At 43.6% G+C, this 16,771-nt stretch overlaps 1 protein-coding gene across 2 annotated transcripts in view; it reads right to left on the bottom strand.

Moving 5' to 3' along the window:
* LOC141113204 (probable ATP-dependent RNA helicase DDX60) overlaps nt 1-16,771 on the bottom strand; it is a 477,260-nt gene that overhangs the window by 256,674 nt on the left and 203,815 nt on the right. Inside the window, exons 21-24 of one of the 2 annotated variants that reach the window (XM_073606175.1) lie at nt 9,573-9,706; nt 8,194-8,303; nt 7,863-7,967; nt 3,806-3,934 (exon numbers count right to left, since the gene is read on the bottom strand). In XM_073606175.1, the coding sequence (XP_073462276.1) occupies nt 3,806-3,934; nt 7,863-7,967; nt 8,194-8,303; nt 9,573-9,706 (478 nt within the window). The remainder of the gene's footprint in view (nt 1-3,805; nt 3,935-7,862; nt 7,968-8,193; nt 8,304-9,572; nt 9,707-16,771) is intronic. The other variant, XM_073606185.1, reaches the window with a different exon arrangement.

A 16,771-nucleotide genomic window follows, 5' to 3' on the forward strand; every position in this document is an offset into this window, starting at 1 on the left:
TAGTAATCCACGAAGCAAGCATTGATTTCCACCAGGGCAGCCACCAAAGTCCCATCATCTTTTTTAAGCCGGGCTATAGTGGAGACTGTGGATTGCTCCTTAGAAATCCAGGCCAGGAGTCTGCCCGTCCTATCCCCCTGCTCAAAGATTCTCTGGGTTTGAACTAGTTGCCGCTTATTCACCTTTGCCACCCTGAGTAACATCACCTCTCTATATGCTACCCTCATATCTTGACCTGTGATGGGATTAGCAGTCTGAGCATAACGAGACTCGAGGGCCTGGGCCTCTGCCTCCGCCTGTTCCAATGTAATCAGATCATTTTTTTGTTCAGTAGCAATAGAGGAAATATAACATCCTCTAATGTAGGCCTTGAAGGCTTCCCATTCATTCCCCGGTGAGGTGGTGCCTGCATTTAGTGACCAAAATTGTTTAATTAAACTGTTTATTTCAAACTCACAGGTGGGATGGGTTATCCAAAATCTGGATAGGCGCCAGATCCTATCTGCTGAGGGTGTTGCGGTTTGTATGCAGAAAAGCAGGGGAGAGTGGTCTGATATACCTCGGGGAAGCATACTGATATCCTGTATTTTGGGGAGCATACTGATACTGGCGTATAGAAGGTCTATACGGGATAGTGTGTTATGTGATGAGGAGTGACAGGTATACATGCGTTCCGAGGGATACTTCCACCGCCAAACATCCACCAATCCAAACACCTGCGCCCATCTAGAGAGGGCAGAATCCGTTTGGCAATCGGACGAGAGCCTATCCACAGATGGGTTAGGTGGGATGTTAAAATCTCCGACTAGGAGAACATTATCTGTGGGGAATTGTGTCAACAGAGAGGCAATGGATTGGAGAAGAGATAGGGTAGCAGGAGGTGGCAAGTATAAACCAACGATCACCATTTAAATCATATCAATGAGCACGTGTAGCAACACGTACCGTCCCTCCGGGTCCAATTTTACCCCAAGGAGCTCAAAGCCCAGGGATTTATGTATCAAAATACTAATCCCACGGGAGTAACTCGTGTGGGTGGCATGGTAATGATGGCCCACCCAGGGACGTTTAAGACTCATAATTCTACTACCCACTAAGTGAGTTTCTTGAAATATACAAATTTGGGGGTTATATTTCCTCATGTATTCGAAAACTAGGGAGCGTTTGATTTTATTATTTAGACCTCTAACATTCCACGATAGAATTTTCAATGGAGCCATATTATAAAAATGGGGGAGATAAATACCGGGAAATCATTGTGGTCAGGACCCGAAGAGACAAACACACCCACCAAGCCCCGATCAACAAAGAGCCTGCTGACCTTTAATATCAAGGCTAGTAAAGTAAAGCACCACGACTCATGCACATTAGTTATCACTATTCCCTGTCTGATCAATTGTAAGCAAATAAAACCAGTACCTAAAGGAAGGTAAAGGAAGAAAAAAAAAAGCAACAAAAGAAACCCTGATAAACATATTTTAGGGTGTCTGTGTACCCGAACCTAACCCAACAAAACACTTAATTATCTATGGTGTAGGAAAGTCTCCTGTGGGGGAGTGCGTAATAGACAGCACACCTGGGACACAATTCCTAAAGGCGGTAGCAGGACACTCCGCCGTCCGTTATGTCTGAAGGCACTTAGCGGTAGTAAAACACACATACAAGAACATATCCATCTGGAATAGTTAGCATGTTACACTTAGATCAATCTAAGGGCTTGAACTTAGTTACAAAATTAAACTGTAATAACTGATTAGAGACTCCATGAGAAGAACTAAAACACAGAGCTAAAAGGAGGGAAACAGGCTCCCACACTCCCTCGTGTCCACCCCCCTCCCAAGCTCCCGGTGAGCAACAATAGGTAATAATAAGTTCCAGCACAAAAATATTCCTTGAACAGGGTTTAAAGCATAGTTACATGTGAGTCTTGCAGCTGCATAGTCAGGGGATCCAGAGTCCCCCTCTCACCCCCTCAGCCGACCAGTATGGGTAGGGGAGCATTTAAAAGTTCCTTCCAGGGGATTAAAAGGAGAAAAGAAAAAAAAAAAGAGGGGGAAGAGATAATACGCAGTTCCATCTTGCTGGGGAGAGATAGTACATAGGGTGGCCAGTGAAACGGTCCAGAACAGTTTCCATTATCCTTCCTTTGCTGCCCATGGAGCACAGCCCAGCACACGGGGGGGCATGTCTCAACATCTCACCACATGGCACCCTAGTGAGGAACTCCCTGTAACCTCCCAAGTGTCGGGGTTCAGGTCTCCACCCGCCGGGTAACATAATCCCTAGGTCTCCGAGGGGGTTTCCCACTGCATAGTTTCAACAAAAAGAGAAGGGGTTATAGCCACAAGTGATAAGTGAGCGAAATAGCTTCTATGCATGCAAGATGACCGGAGGGAGAAGGGGAAATGGACTCAAGGCGAGGAATGTGGTCAACGGACTCTGGGGAGGGAATCCAGCCAACGGTTGCCTCTTCTGGGGATGTAAAAAACTTAGCTGACTCACCATCCACCACCTTGAGTCTGGCCGGGAATAGCATATTATACTTCATGCCCTTGGTACGGAGCTGGGCCTTGACATGGTCAAAGGTACGCTGTTGCCTCTGTGTTTCCATGGAATAGTCTGGGAACAACATGATTTTCACATTCTCGTAGCGCAGCTCCTCCAGTTTCCGTGCCTCACGGAGCACCAGGTCCCGGTCTCTAAAATTCAGTAGCCTGAAAATAAAGGTTCTTGGTGGAGCCCCAGGCGGGCCTCTGACGGATGGCATCTGATGCGCTCTTTCCACCGCAAAGTAAGGGGAGAATGGAGCCTGTGGCAGTAGCACGCGCAAGAGTGTCTCCGTGTATGCAGCCGGATCACGGCCTTCGGCTCCCTCCGGAAGGCCCACCAGGAGGAGGTTATTCCTCCGATTCCTATTCTCCTGGTCTTCCGCACGAGACTCCACGGCCTTCATCTTGAGTTGCAGAGTACGGAGGGAGGCATTGTGCTCTCGAATTGTGTCTTCGGTGTCTCCGACCCTTCTCTCAGTCTCCGATAGCCTGTCACGGAACTTGTCCATGTCTCTTCTAACCAGACCCATCTCCATCTGGATTTGCTCAATTTTCGCCATAAGCGTGGTCTGGCAGCCCGTGATGGCTTGCATTAAAGCATTAAACTGTTCATTCCCTAGAGAGAACGGGTGCGGCTGATCAGTTTGCGATGCCATGTTAAACGTGCCGAGAGCACGTGTACCCCGGGGCAGCGGCGGGGATTTTGGGGTAGGATTCCGCTTGCGATTCGATCCGGAGTTTACCCTTCTCATGCCCGGGACCAGCCTGCACCTCTCGGTCAGGATAGGATGCGATAGTCCTGTGTGAAGCGGATAATTTAGCCTTTCAGATGCGGAGCTCCCGACACACACGTCCGCTCAGGTCGCCATCTTAACCACGACCCTTCGATCCCACTTTTACCTCTGATCAATCACAATCCTCCTTCCTGCTGTGTATACTAGCAGTCAGCTCATTCACAACAGAGGAGGGGGAGCTTCTTCCATTGTTAATGGGCTCAATGTTTGTAAACAATGGCAGTGTTTACAAAGTCTTCTGTACAATGCGCATGTGATCTGAGCTGTTCAATGACAGCTCCATCCAGTCATTCACAGACACACTAGCCCCCAGTGTGTGCTTTCTGTAACGCTGTTTATAAATGGTGCTCCAGAAAGTAACCTTTTTTACAATTCTGAGGTATTGAGGTGATTAAACTGTTCCATCCTATAGGGTCTGTTTATCTTTCAAAGTCTAATAAAAAAATGATTGATAGAACTTACTTGTGCACAATTTCCTTTTTCAATCCAGTCAACTAATTCGCTTTTAAGGGCCTCTTGATATTTTATCACATCATTTTTGGTGATTAGTAATTTGTCCTTTAGGTGTATATTCTCTTCAGGATCCAAAGTCTTAACAAATAAATATTATAGTTAGTGTGACATGGCAAATTTATTTTTTGTGGCTAATGTAAAGATGAAAAATAGGCTAGAAAGCATAAACTACTCAGTTTAAATATATTAAACTACAGTCTGAACATGTGAATACTCTAAAACTGGGCTAAGTGCTCAAAGAAAACCAAATCTACAGCTGCACTCAGGAAACATACTTTTACAGATGTCAAAGATGTTATGTTTCTTAAAGAATACCAATTGTGAATAAAAGATCAAATCCAAAATGATATATGATTCGGCAAACATTACTAACAATATTAATTAGACCATCAGTAAGATCCTAAATACTAGTAATTACTAAACCATTCAATAATCACATAAATAAATCAAGCAGGGGTGACAAATACAGATATGCCACTCCCCCTAGTGATGGAAAATTACAATGTATTCTACAAGCAATCCATTAAATTTGGAAACAGAACCGCAATTATTACAAAATGAATGGTAAATATTATCATTAAAATTAAACCTTAAAAAATGAGTTACAAATTCTCAGCTGAAAAATATAAAATATGTAAATAAATACTATAAAATGAATATATTTGTGGATCACCCCTTCCTAACTACCTCTTAGCTGTTACTAAATAAACAATTCAAGTCCAACTCTATAGTAAACCCAAATGGTGCATAAATCAAAAATTTTTTTAGTTTCTGGATGAGAAACACCCCGTATTCCATTCCCTCCTCTCCAGTGTGGTTCATATCTATCTATTCCAATCACTTTAAGATTGGAAGGATCCTTATTATGCTGCAAGACATAATGCTTAGAAAGGCTGTGCCCTGGGAAACCCTTCTTAATATTCACAATATGTTCCCCAATTCCAATATGTAATTTTATGGTGGACCACTGTTTACTACATAGACATAAATAAACTACATGCATGGTAGAACAGGTTATAACCTGAGTAATATCATATGGTTTTTTTTTGGTGACTTCTGATGTGAACTTTTTAGATTTTATACAGTTTCTTCCTACACATTTACAGACTTTTTGGATCTACAAACATCACATTTTTTTGTGTTTTTTCTACTACATTGGACGCTACATAGTTCCCCAGGGTAGGGGCTTTCCTAAAGTGGATAGGTGGTTTGTCAGGCAATTCTCTCCCTAATATCCTATCATTTTTTTTAATATACCCCAGTACTTAACTAATAAATTTCTTAAAGCGTTTGTTAACCCAGGAAAAAAAAAAAGCATTTTATACAGCACAGTGCTGGTAGTGTCATTTGGCCCCTTGTTTTCAATTGTTTTTATTACATTTTAAAATACATACAAACTCTTCCATTTCATTCCAAATACATAAATACAAGGCATTGAAAGAAAATACATACACATATACAAATACAAAACAAAAACAAAGAAAATGGATCTATCATTTGATATTGCATCTTGAATGGCCATATTTCTAAAAATTCATAATGGTGCATTAGCTATAGAGAGCTTTGTAGCCTTGCTGTGAAAGACTCCTGAGATACATAGCCTTTGCAGGGGACAACAGTAAGATAAACAAGCCCTGTATGTGGACAATATGCTCCCCTTTGTACGGGGCTTAAGTAACATAAGACAATGGAATCTTTTTTAATGAAATACCTAGACAATGCAGACTTTAAAGGAAGATTTTTCATTGGGACAGTATGTGTAGTTTTAGAAAATGTATACTATATGCAGCAGCTAGATTGGGGTATACAATATAGCACTTATATGCTGTGTGTTAAGCCCCATACACATGACCCGAATGTCTGGAGACAACGGCCGGTTAAAAAAAACTGTCTGACATTCGGTCTGCGTGTATGTAGGTCTGTCTGACAATAGTCAGCCATTCAGAGAAGAGGAGAACCCGGAGAACCAGCATCCGCCCGACTCTCGATCAGCGCTTTCAGCCATTGGGCATCCCCCTGTCAGAACACAACAGCTCAGCGAGGAGATCACTGAACCAACCTCGCATGGCTAGTACAGCGGCTACGACCGGAGCTGTCAGGTTTTTTTATTCGTGCAACCCAGTGGGTAGTGTGTACCCAGCTTAAGAATAGCAGCAGCTTAGTAGACACTGATTGGGGTTAGTTTTTTAGTTTTATTTTGTAATTTATTATTTTTTATCCACATTTTTGGTTTGGTCTGAGGTGTGGGTTTATTGAATGGTAGTTTTAGTAAAAGCATTCAGAACTATGAAATCACTGTGCTATCTTTGGACTAAAGGCAATCAATAATGAAATCATTTGAAATCTGCATTTTAGGATTGTGTTTAGAGGATTAAGTTAAAGCAAACCTAGCCATTCATCACACTTTGAAACTAACAATAGTAATGAAAAACTCTATCCTTCAAGTCCCTGCATTTAGCAGCTAACATATTTATAAATGCTCTAGGGCATCCTGAAACTCAGGTCACTCTGATATGCAAATATCAATTTTAATTTACAGAGTCAATGGCTAGTCTATCTCTGCTTTCACCAGAACCTAACTATTATATAGTGTCATGTGATATACTTACATGCATCTTAGCACTAAAAAATATATATTAATTAAACTAAAGATTTGCAAAATTTTAGGGATCAAAGGAGAGCCTAATGTTGGGAATGAAAGGTAGGCACAGCAATCTGGTGTAATGTGGCTCCATTTACATTTACAGAGTAAAGTGCAAAAAAAATTTCACAATTCTTTTGCACTTTAATTATTGGGGTTTTTTTGCACATCGTTTTTTTCAGTTTGGAGTATTTGCACAATAAGACATATAATTATTCACAAAATTACATATTATGTTGTACTGTGAACCTGCGCTAATCTCGACTCTCATCCAACCTCCATTGACTAACATCAATTTCGATTAAAGCTGAGGTTCAGTTAGTTTAGCTGTAACATACACATCTGTGGTGCTGTTAAAACTTTTTTGCACTGTATATGCAGAATAGCATGCTTGTTATATTCATACTTATAAGGGGTTAATCCTCTGCATTGTGTAAAAAGGCTGTTTTATCCTGTATGCATAGACCCTCCCCCTCCTGCACTGTCTATCTGGGGAAGGCCAGCTAGCACAGGCAGAGTAGCTGACCTGCACATGCTCAGTTGTGTCTTTTATGCTGGAGAGAACAGGTCACATGATATTGACATCACACATGTGGGCATGTATACAGGCTGCAGTGGAAATCTCCTCCTTCCTGAACTCTCAGCACTGAAGAAACTGTAGTTTATCATGTACCCGTGGTATACAAATCATCCAAAAAGGTATATAGTGGCAGCATTTTAATGTAAAAAGAAGATTTATAAGCTGTGGGCACTGTGGGGGGGGGGGATGAACTATTTTCAGATTACTGGGTTTAGTAACACCTTAATGGCCAATGTATTGTGGCCCTTGGGAAGCTTGGTATGTGTTTTTTTTATCACATGCCTACCAACATACTAAACACATTGAAATAAAACTATTTCTAGGGAAATTTGTGTGGTAAGATTTCGTAAAAGGGATTTCCAGTAATTTTTTATTTTTGTATTGTTCTTTTCTTTTTCTTCCAAGAGATCTGCATTAGGGTTGAATTAGTTCAATCATTCTATTTCTAGAAAGTAATAAGAGAGATAAAGAAGAAGTTTGATATTATGCTTAATGGAACAACTATAATCAGGCAACCACAGATAGACTGGAGAATGAATAGGGCTTAGTTTATCACCATAAGCTAACCTGTAAGAATTTTGGAAGCTAAGCATACTGTGAACTTGGAGGCTTCCCCTAGCTTATTTTGCTCCATGATCATAGCAACTTGAAGTGTCCCATAGATTGGCTCCTACTACACATGTGGTGATATCATTGTACATCAGCCAAACTGAATTATTAAAGTCCAAAGACATGCATGGAAACTGCACATATTACAGTTAACTTAATACACTGATGTAATTTACCTTCATACTTGCACATGTTGGCCATACTTTTGCCATGGTGTCATATAGCTGTATGCATTCTCGAGGAGAACATGTAAGATCTTTTGGGATTCCATAGTTCTTTACCTATTTTTAGTAAACAAGTGTTTAAAAAAAGCTGTTTCATTCACTTAGTGCCATGCATTCCATTAACATAAAATGATTATACGCATAATTACAGGCATACTGATGGATAGCCAAGCACTCACTTTCACTGAATGGTATTTTCACTTTTCCAGAAAGAAAAAATACACTAGCAAAACTACTCAAACTGTTTGTTAAATGGAACATCATTAATTGTGGTTATACTTACATGGTCTATGGTTAATGCAGCAAACGGATGGTAATGCTCAGCTGTAACGTTGGAATTTTGTACAGAACAAATATATGTTTCCAAGTCATTATATCTCTTGTCATAATGCACTAAACAAAAGACATATTTAATAAATACAAAACAGTAACACTAATTTCATGGCAGAAACTTCAGTAAATCAAATGTAAAAATAAACTGGATTCCATAAAGGTGTCCCTTACTTTCTTTGTCTCTCTGGCACCCAGGAAGGTTACATGACAGTGCTCAAAGAAATGTACACTATTAGTACTACTAGGAATAGAGAAATCAGTTGAATGCAACTGTCCAGGAAACTCATCAAATCTCTTAACGCAAACACCACATATTGACTAGACACAGAAAACGATCCCGATTATGAGTTTTGGGCAGACTCCAGTGGGTTGAATCACATGGCATGCTAATATTTGTGAGATTTGTCTGCAGTTATTTGTTTACCTAAAACTGTCCCTGAGAGATATTAAAAAGGTGGTATTTGACTTGCCAGAACAAAAAAAAAACATATATATCAGTGAAGTTGGCCAGCAAGAGTGCTCAGACCTAGTACAATCTAAAAAGCTAGGGTCATAAATAGTAATAGCACATAGTATATAATGCCAACTAGCAAAGGACATATGTATGATGTCAGCATTGACTGACCTTCTGAAAATGCTAGCCATCACACTGTCATGCTGATCTAATGGCTTCTGTACTTTGTGGCAACTGACAAGTGTGAAGCAAGTGAAACCAAACTTTTGTTTGCATATGTGTTCTGGATCAGTGGCTTGAAAAATATGAAAGCCACTGTATTAGCATGATAGCCAGGAAACTATCATTTGTAGAAAGTTCAGCAACAGCAGCTTATGTATTTCTTCCAGCATATATTTCCTTCACACAAGAAATGGTATATATCAGTTAACTATCTAGATAATGTAAAACAAACAGTGATAAGTGTTCAAAATAGTTGTGGGGTCATCCATTTTTAAATAATTATCTCGAGTGTCGAGGCACACAGAATTGCAAATTTAAATAGATAGCTCCAATATCACTGACTTTCCCTACTCAATATTTGGCAATTGCAGTATTCTGCAATATTATATGATTTCTGCTCTGTTTCATTGCCTGTACAAGGCTGTGATCTTGCATCATGTATTGCAGAAATGCTTTATTTGGAAATGACATGGCAAAGTGTTTAGTAAACTGTGTCTACTTTATTTATGCTTTTCAGAGCAAAATCCTATAACAGGCAGATCAAAAAAGGCCCATCACTCTACCTGTACAGACAAATGGCACTGAATTAATGTTTAATGCCATATAATTAAATCATCATGTATAAATAAAAACCTTTGTTTTACATAAATTACCTAATCGAACTCTGGAAGACTTCTTTTTTGTTTTTTGCAGTTTATTTTGTCTTCCTTTTTTAGGTGGATTTGCCACAAGACTGTCTTCCCTTTCATCAATTTGCTGCCAGTAATTTTTGACTGATTGAAGCCACCTGAGTAATAAAGAAGTCTTAGTTACAGTTACACATCAAATCTGTACAAAATACTAAAGGGTCTATTTATTAAAAAAAAAAAAATTTGGTTTGCGAATATTTCAACATTTGTGCAAGCGTAACAAATAATGCCTAAAATGTTTGTAACATGTTTAACACTTGGCTAGGGTACCCCAGATGTATAACTCCAACCCCCTACTACACTTGAACCTCCCAAACTCTGTATATAACAAATGACACTTGACACAGATCTGGAGAACATTTCTTAAAACAAAAACAATCAAAATGAAGTACCCGTAATACATCTAAACTAGGTTGCCAATTTTGGGAGGCATCCCATAACCCCATTCAGATTGGGTATTACCCTTAATACTTAATTATCCCCAGCCGCAAAAACACCAGCTCAGGGACAAACACACTTCACTTAACTATCCCCAGCCGCGCAACACCGACACGGGGATAATAAGTCAGGGAAGGAGGGCGGGGATTCCGGCTCTTCTGTGCTCCAGCACGAGTCGGCTGCGGTGTTTGTCTTGCACGTGTTCATCTCCCCTGCCTTCCTGAAGCCACAAGCCAATCACTGTAGGTGACCTCTACATACTCCCTTATTAACATGAACCCCCTCTTGCCTGTTATGCCCTGTCTCCCCTATCATGAGGCCCTATGCCTATTTATTTTTATTTTTTGCTTCGGGCCTGTCTTGGCTAGGGTACCCCAGATGTATAACTCCAACCCCCTACTACACTTGAACCTCCCAAACTCTGTTTATAACAAATGACACTTGACACCGATCTGGAGAAAACTGCCCGTTTGGCCATTTTATTAACAAATGAACAATAACATTTCTTAAAACAGAAACAATCAAAATCCAGTACCCGTAATATATCTAAACTAGGTTGACGATCTTGGGAGGCATCCCATAACCCCATTCAGATTGGGTATCACCTTTAATACTTCATTATTCCCAGCCACGCAACATTGGCTCGGGAACAAACATTGCAGTTCCAAAATTGGTAATGCCTCCACAGACCCCAACCGCCACCACGCACAGGGGTAAAGCCTTACACCTGTGGGCCCCCCCACAAATGTAATGCTCTCTGCACACCATCCTGAATGCCCAAGGACCACAAATCTGTTACCATGGCATTCAAATGGACCCCATTGCTCCACAGATACCGCCAAGTATCCACCTCCAGATCTCTGTCCGGACAACGAAATCACCATTACGCGTAACAAAACGTCTAACTTCCTTATTAGTTTTTATCTGCGCCTTGTTCAGCTTCATGACCGACCTGGCAAAGCGCCAAGAAGAGCGGCCGATGATATCACTCCAAAGACATGCTGGTAGGTTAATTGGATCCTGTCTAAAATGTCCCTAGTATGTATGAATGTGAGTTAGGGACCTTAGATTGTAAGCTCTTTGAGGGTAGGGACTGATGTGAATGTACAATGTATATGTAAAGCGCTGCGTAAATTGACGGCGCTATATAAGTACCTGAAATAAATAAATAAATAAATATCTGACCAGACCACTAGCATGTCCGGGAAGGTCGTGCGCAGCCTTAGGAAATCGAATTTGTTGACGCATGGATTTATACATGATGATTTGGTTACCACCCACATGCAGCACCAGTATGTTGGGAATCCTGTCTAGCCGAGTAAAATGGTGTACTTCCGGAAGGACCCTACACCATAACATACCCGGATACCAATCCACCTAACGGTGGCATCATTCCTATTAAAACCCAGATGGCGCCCATTAAGTCGAACCTCAGCCTGCTTTGCCCCCCAAAAAACAAAAGAGTGCCCCAATATCCACACGAGGCAAGGAACAGGGCCTGTAAAAGACAGACGATAAGGAAAACATGGCAGAAATCAATCCACAAACAACCAATACATAGGACAAGAAAACATACAGGACATGATAGATCAGTTCAGGACGCACATAAATCTTAAAGCAATCGGATTCCCATCTGCTGATACACTTCAAAATGGATTCCTCCAACCCCCAACAAGTGGCTTCCATAGCCGCCCCGATGCGGAAGGAGTAACTCCGAGCATCGAAACCTGATGCGATCAGGCAACGCCGAAATACAGCTACAAACCGAAAATTTTGACATCCGTCCTGGTGCATAAGAAAAGAGCCATCATGCTGCGGGCGTAACCGCCCAAAGTCCTCCACCACCATGACTGGGCAAATGGGGGAACCCCGCACTCTGTAGAGGCGCAAATACGAACCTCTGCCCAACTGATCAGTCTTGGAACATAAATGAATAAGTCTACGGAAGAATCGCAACAACTTACCTCATTCGCCAACAGCCCACCATGCAACGTGTTAGACAGACTGACCAACTCACTAATCTGAAGAGCCCCAAAAAACGCCAGGACGAACGCCGTCCTGAACAAAACAGACTCATACGCAGAGTTGCACATGGAACCTGCCTGAACCCATAATTCCTGAAGCATAACAAAAGTGACCGGACAGCGACCGTCCCGCCTGCGGAAACCCCTCCTATAGCCCTTTAGAGTCTGTCGAACAAGAAAATCCTTTGTAAAATCCTGGACACCCCATCATTTGAACAGAAATGCCAAACCTGCCAACTTATGGTTGATGGCTGAGACCAACACCCCCTGTTCAAAATTTAAACAGATGAAATATAACAACAGGGACGGAAAGTCCATACTGACCGTCTCAACTCCCACCCGAGCCAAAAGATCCCTCCACTCCTGCCATACCTTGTGTACAGGACGCCAAGGTTGGGTCCTGGACGGGTGCTATATAGCACCGATATTTGGGTTATGGTCTGTTTAAGGTAAGTTAGGAAGTATTCAGGGGGTCACCCAGGATGGGTGAGGAATTCCCGGGAATAGCTATAATCAGGAGAGGACTGACTCGCAGTTCTCTCTGTGTTAATAGAGAGATATTTGGGACCTGGAATTTCAGAGGCCCTGAAGTGATATTCGGGTGGGAAAGAGCCTCCACCACTGACTACAGGGATTTCAGCACACACGGGGTTAAGAGCCTCCAGGAAGCAGGTCTTAAAGACAGAAAGTATTTAGTTAGGAGATTTGTGTTAGTTACAGTTAGGAGTAGTGTTAGGTGTGTTGGTGAGGAGGAGTTGTGTGGAGACACCTGTTGTGGAGAGCTGTGAGTGTGCTGGAGGCTGCTGATCTAGACTACAAGGACTGCTAAAACCTTGGAGTGAAGACCCATCCATAAACTGTATGTGCCTTTTTACATTTTTACTTTGTGCTGAAGATAAGCATACTTTATTTTGTATCTGTATGCCTGTGTGCTGCTGGAAGCCTTATTTTGATTTCCCTGCTGAAAATAAAAGCCTTTTTATTCAAAGTTTTACCGGCTTTGCACTCGGTCCTTTGGAGCTACACTCCCCCAAACTGGTGAAATTTTGCAGCCGCTTAAAACTGAAAACTGACATTTAAAGAGACGGTATACCTATGGCATGCCTTGGGTGAAGTCAGCTCAGACACTGCAAACAGCAGGAAAAGGCATGGAGGAGGTCATCAAGGCATTGGCGCAAGCCACCGTGACCCAGCAGCAAGCCTCAGCAGAGGTAAACCGTCGCTATGAGGAAGCGATGGCTCAGCAGCAGGCCCTGGCACAGGCTGTAGCTGCACAACAGGAAAGCAAACGGTTGCTAGATGCCCAGTTTAGGAGTCCACTCAAGCAAATGTGGCTGCCTTGCAAGAGACAGTACAGCGTCTGGCTCAGGGACGAGAGCAAGCGGTCATCGCCACTGGCAACCAAGTATCCGTGAGGGCCAGCCATTCAAAAACTGACACCCAGTGATGATGTAGAGGCCTTTCTCACTACCTTTGAGAGGATAGCAGAGAGAGGGGGTGCCCCCGTGACCAATGGGCTGGAATTATCTCCCCTTTCCTTACTGGTGACCCGCAAAAGGCCTACTTTGACCTGCCAACCGAGCACATCAGCGACTATGAGCGTCTGAAGGCAGAGATCCTGGCCCGCCTGGGAGTGACCGCGGCCGTCCGCGCTCAGAGGGTGCACCGCTGCAGGTACAAATCTGACTGACCACCCAGGTAACAAATGCACAAACTGGTACAGCTGGTTAAAAAATGTCTGCAACCAGAAAGGTTGACAGGCCCGCAAATGGTGGAACGGGTGGTGATGGACTGGTACTTGTGGTTTCTGCCAGATGACCTACAGTGCTTGGTAAGCCATGGAGACCCTGCAACCACTGACCAGCTGATAGAGTTGGTTCGAAAGCTACACCGTGATGGAGGACCTGCTCTGACCGGTCAAGTGTCAGGAACCCACACCAAGGGCACCCAGACCAGCCACAGCACCTAGGAGAGAAGCCCTGCCAGATGTTGGAGCCCACAAACCTGCATCATCTTCCACAGAACCCTGAGGTCGGTCCCTGTCCCAAGGATGGGGGCATACAGTGTTGGCGGTGTGGCTCCTGGGCCCATACCCGGGTGCAATGCCCACTTCAGGAGAAGCCTATGGATTGCGGGGCTGGTCAGAGAAGCTATTTCTATGTCAAAAGAGCATGTGCGACTCATCTTGATCTGGCTGCAGGGCGGTTTGAGTGTGAAGTGAACCACATTCCTGCCAAGGCTCTACTGGACTCTGGTAGCATGGTGACACTGGTACATGCCAGGGTGATCGGGAGACTTTGCCCAGTAAGTAAGATTCTACGGGTAGCGTGTATCCATGGGGACACCAGGGAGTACCCCCTGGTTGCAGTGACTGTTTCCTATGGCTGTACTTCAGTGACACAAGAAGTGGGGGTGGTAAAAAGTCGATACATGACCACATAGTGGGGCATGACTGCCCGTTGTACATTGAACTATGGAACCACGTACAGACGGGGCTCCCAGGACAGCCAGGAGGACTGGGGACACTGGGCCTAGAAGGGACAGAGTCTGAGTGGTCTGGGCCTGAACCCGCCACAACATACCCACCTAATGTGGAGATACCCGTCTTTGGTAATGACATTGCAGAGAATGTTAATTTGGGCGATAATGTTCCTGTTCAGGTCTTAAAACCAAGTTGACCTCTGGGGGGGGCAGTGATAAGGAACTCTCCCCATTGCAGTTCCCAGTTGAGGAGGGTGAAGGGGAAACATCCTCAAGGCCAGTGCACCCAGACCTAGATGTATCCAGGGGTGCATTTGGCACTGCCCAGTTACAGGATCCTACCTTAGTCAATGCTCGAGAGCAGTTTTCTGTTATTGATGGGCTCCCACAAATACTCTGGTGCAGATCAGAGGTTTCCTCATTTTGCGTTGAAGGGGGACTTGGTTTATCGAGTGGCTGAAAGCCAAGGGGAAACTGTAGAGCATTGCTGGTTCCCCAGCCGTATAGGCGGATGCTCCTCGATCTAGCCCACAATGACGCACTGGGAGGACACCTGGGGGTGGAAAAAACAGAGGCCAAGATAACCGACCAGTTTTACTGGCCAGGGGTGAGGGCTGAGGTTTGTGCCACTTGCCAGTTAACTGCCCCAGTGTCCCACTACAGAAACCCCCTGGTAAACTTGGCAGTTATTGAGGTGCGATTTGAGTGGATCCCTATGGATCTCGTAGGACCCCTGATCAGCAAGGGGCACCAATATATATTAGTCATCCTAGACTACGCAACTAGGTATCCAGAAGCAGTCCCTTTAAGAAAAAAGTTCTCTAAGGCCATTTCCCAGGAATTATTTCAAATGTTTTCATGAATTGGGTTCCCCGAAGAGATACTAATGGACCAGGGCACCCCTTTTATGTCAAAGGTGATGGCGGACTTGTGCAAACTGTTTCAGATTAAGCAATTGCGGACGTCTGTCTATCACTCGCAGACCTATGGCCTAGTTGAGAGGTTTAATAAAACTCTAAAATCCATTTTAAAAAGAGTGGTCCAGTAAGACGGGAAGGATTGGGATATGTTACTCCCTGCCCTGTTGTTTGCCATCCGGGAGGTTCCACAAGCGTCCACGGGCTTCTCACTGTTTGAGCTAGTGTATGGGCCAAGGCCCCAGGGGTTGCTTGATCTAGTAAAGGAAACGTGGGAAAGTGAGTCCTCACCGCACTAAAATGTGGTAGAGCATATCTCCCAAATGCGAGACAGGGTGGCTAATGTGATGGCATTAGTGAGGGAGCATTGGCAGAAGGCTCAGGATGCCCAAAGAAGGGTGTACAAACGGTCAGCTAAAGTCAGACAGTTTCAAGTAGGAGACTGGGTAGCTGTTCTAATACCAACAGTGGAGAGCAAGTTCTTCGCCAAGTGGCAAGGTCCGTTTGAGGTACTAGAAAAGGTGGGTGAGATGAACTACAAGGTACAATGTAAATTTGTTAAAAACCTGAAGAGACAGAGAACAGGTATCCACGGTGGTAGATGTCTAGTCAGGGGACACTGCAGGAGTTGACCTGGTGCAGGTTGGGGCTACCCTGTCTAGGCCCCAAACCCAACAAGCAAAAGAGTTTCTGCAAAGAAATAGGGACATGTTTTCAGGATTGCCTGGTCTCACCAACGTCATCGAGCATGACATTGTAACTGAGCCCAAAATAAAAATCCGGTTAAACCCTTTTTGTATCCCAGAAGCTCATAAGGTGGCAGTGTCTGAAAAAGGTGAAAAGAATGCTTGAGCTTAAAGTCATTGAAGAGTTGCAGAGCGAGTGGTCGAGTCCAATCGTGTTGGTACCTAAACCCAACGGCACTCTTCGCTTCTGCAACGACTTTAGAAAACTTAATGAAGTCTCCAAGTTTGATGCAAATCCCATGCCCCGGGTAGATGAGCTAATAGAGAGGTTGGGTCCTGCCAGGTATACCACCACGCTGGACCTCACAAAAGAGTACTGGCAGATTCCCCTAACCAAGGAAGCCAGGGAGAAAACAGCCTTCTCCACCCCGGAAGGCCACTTTCAATACAAAAGGATGCCATTTGGTCTACACTCTGCCCCCGTCACATTCCAATGGGCCATGGATAAAACTTTGCGTCCACATCAATGATATGCTTCTGTCTACCTGGATGACATAGTCATTTTCAGCACTGATTGGAAGTCCCATCTTCCCCGGGTTCAGGCAGTCGTAGACTCC

This window comes from Aquarana catesbeiana, linkage group LG01 (genome assembly GCF_042186555.1).
Source record: "Aquarana catesbeiana isolate 2022-GZ linkage group LG01, ASM4218655v1, whole genome shotgun sequence".
Classification (NCBI taxonomy): domain Eukaryota; kingdom Metazoa; phylum Chordata; class Amphibia; order Anura; family Ranidae; genus Aquarana; species Aquarana catesbeiana.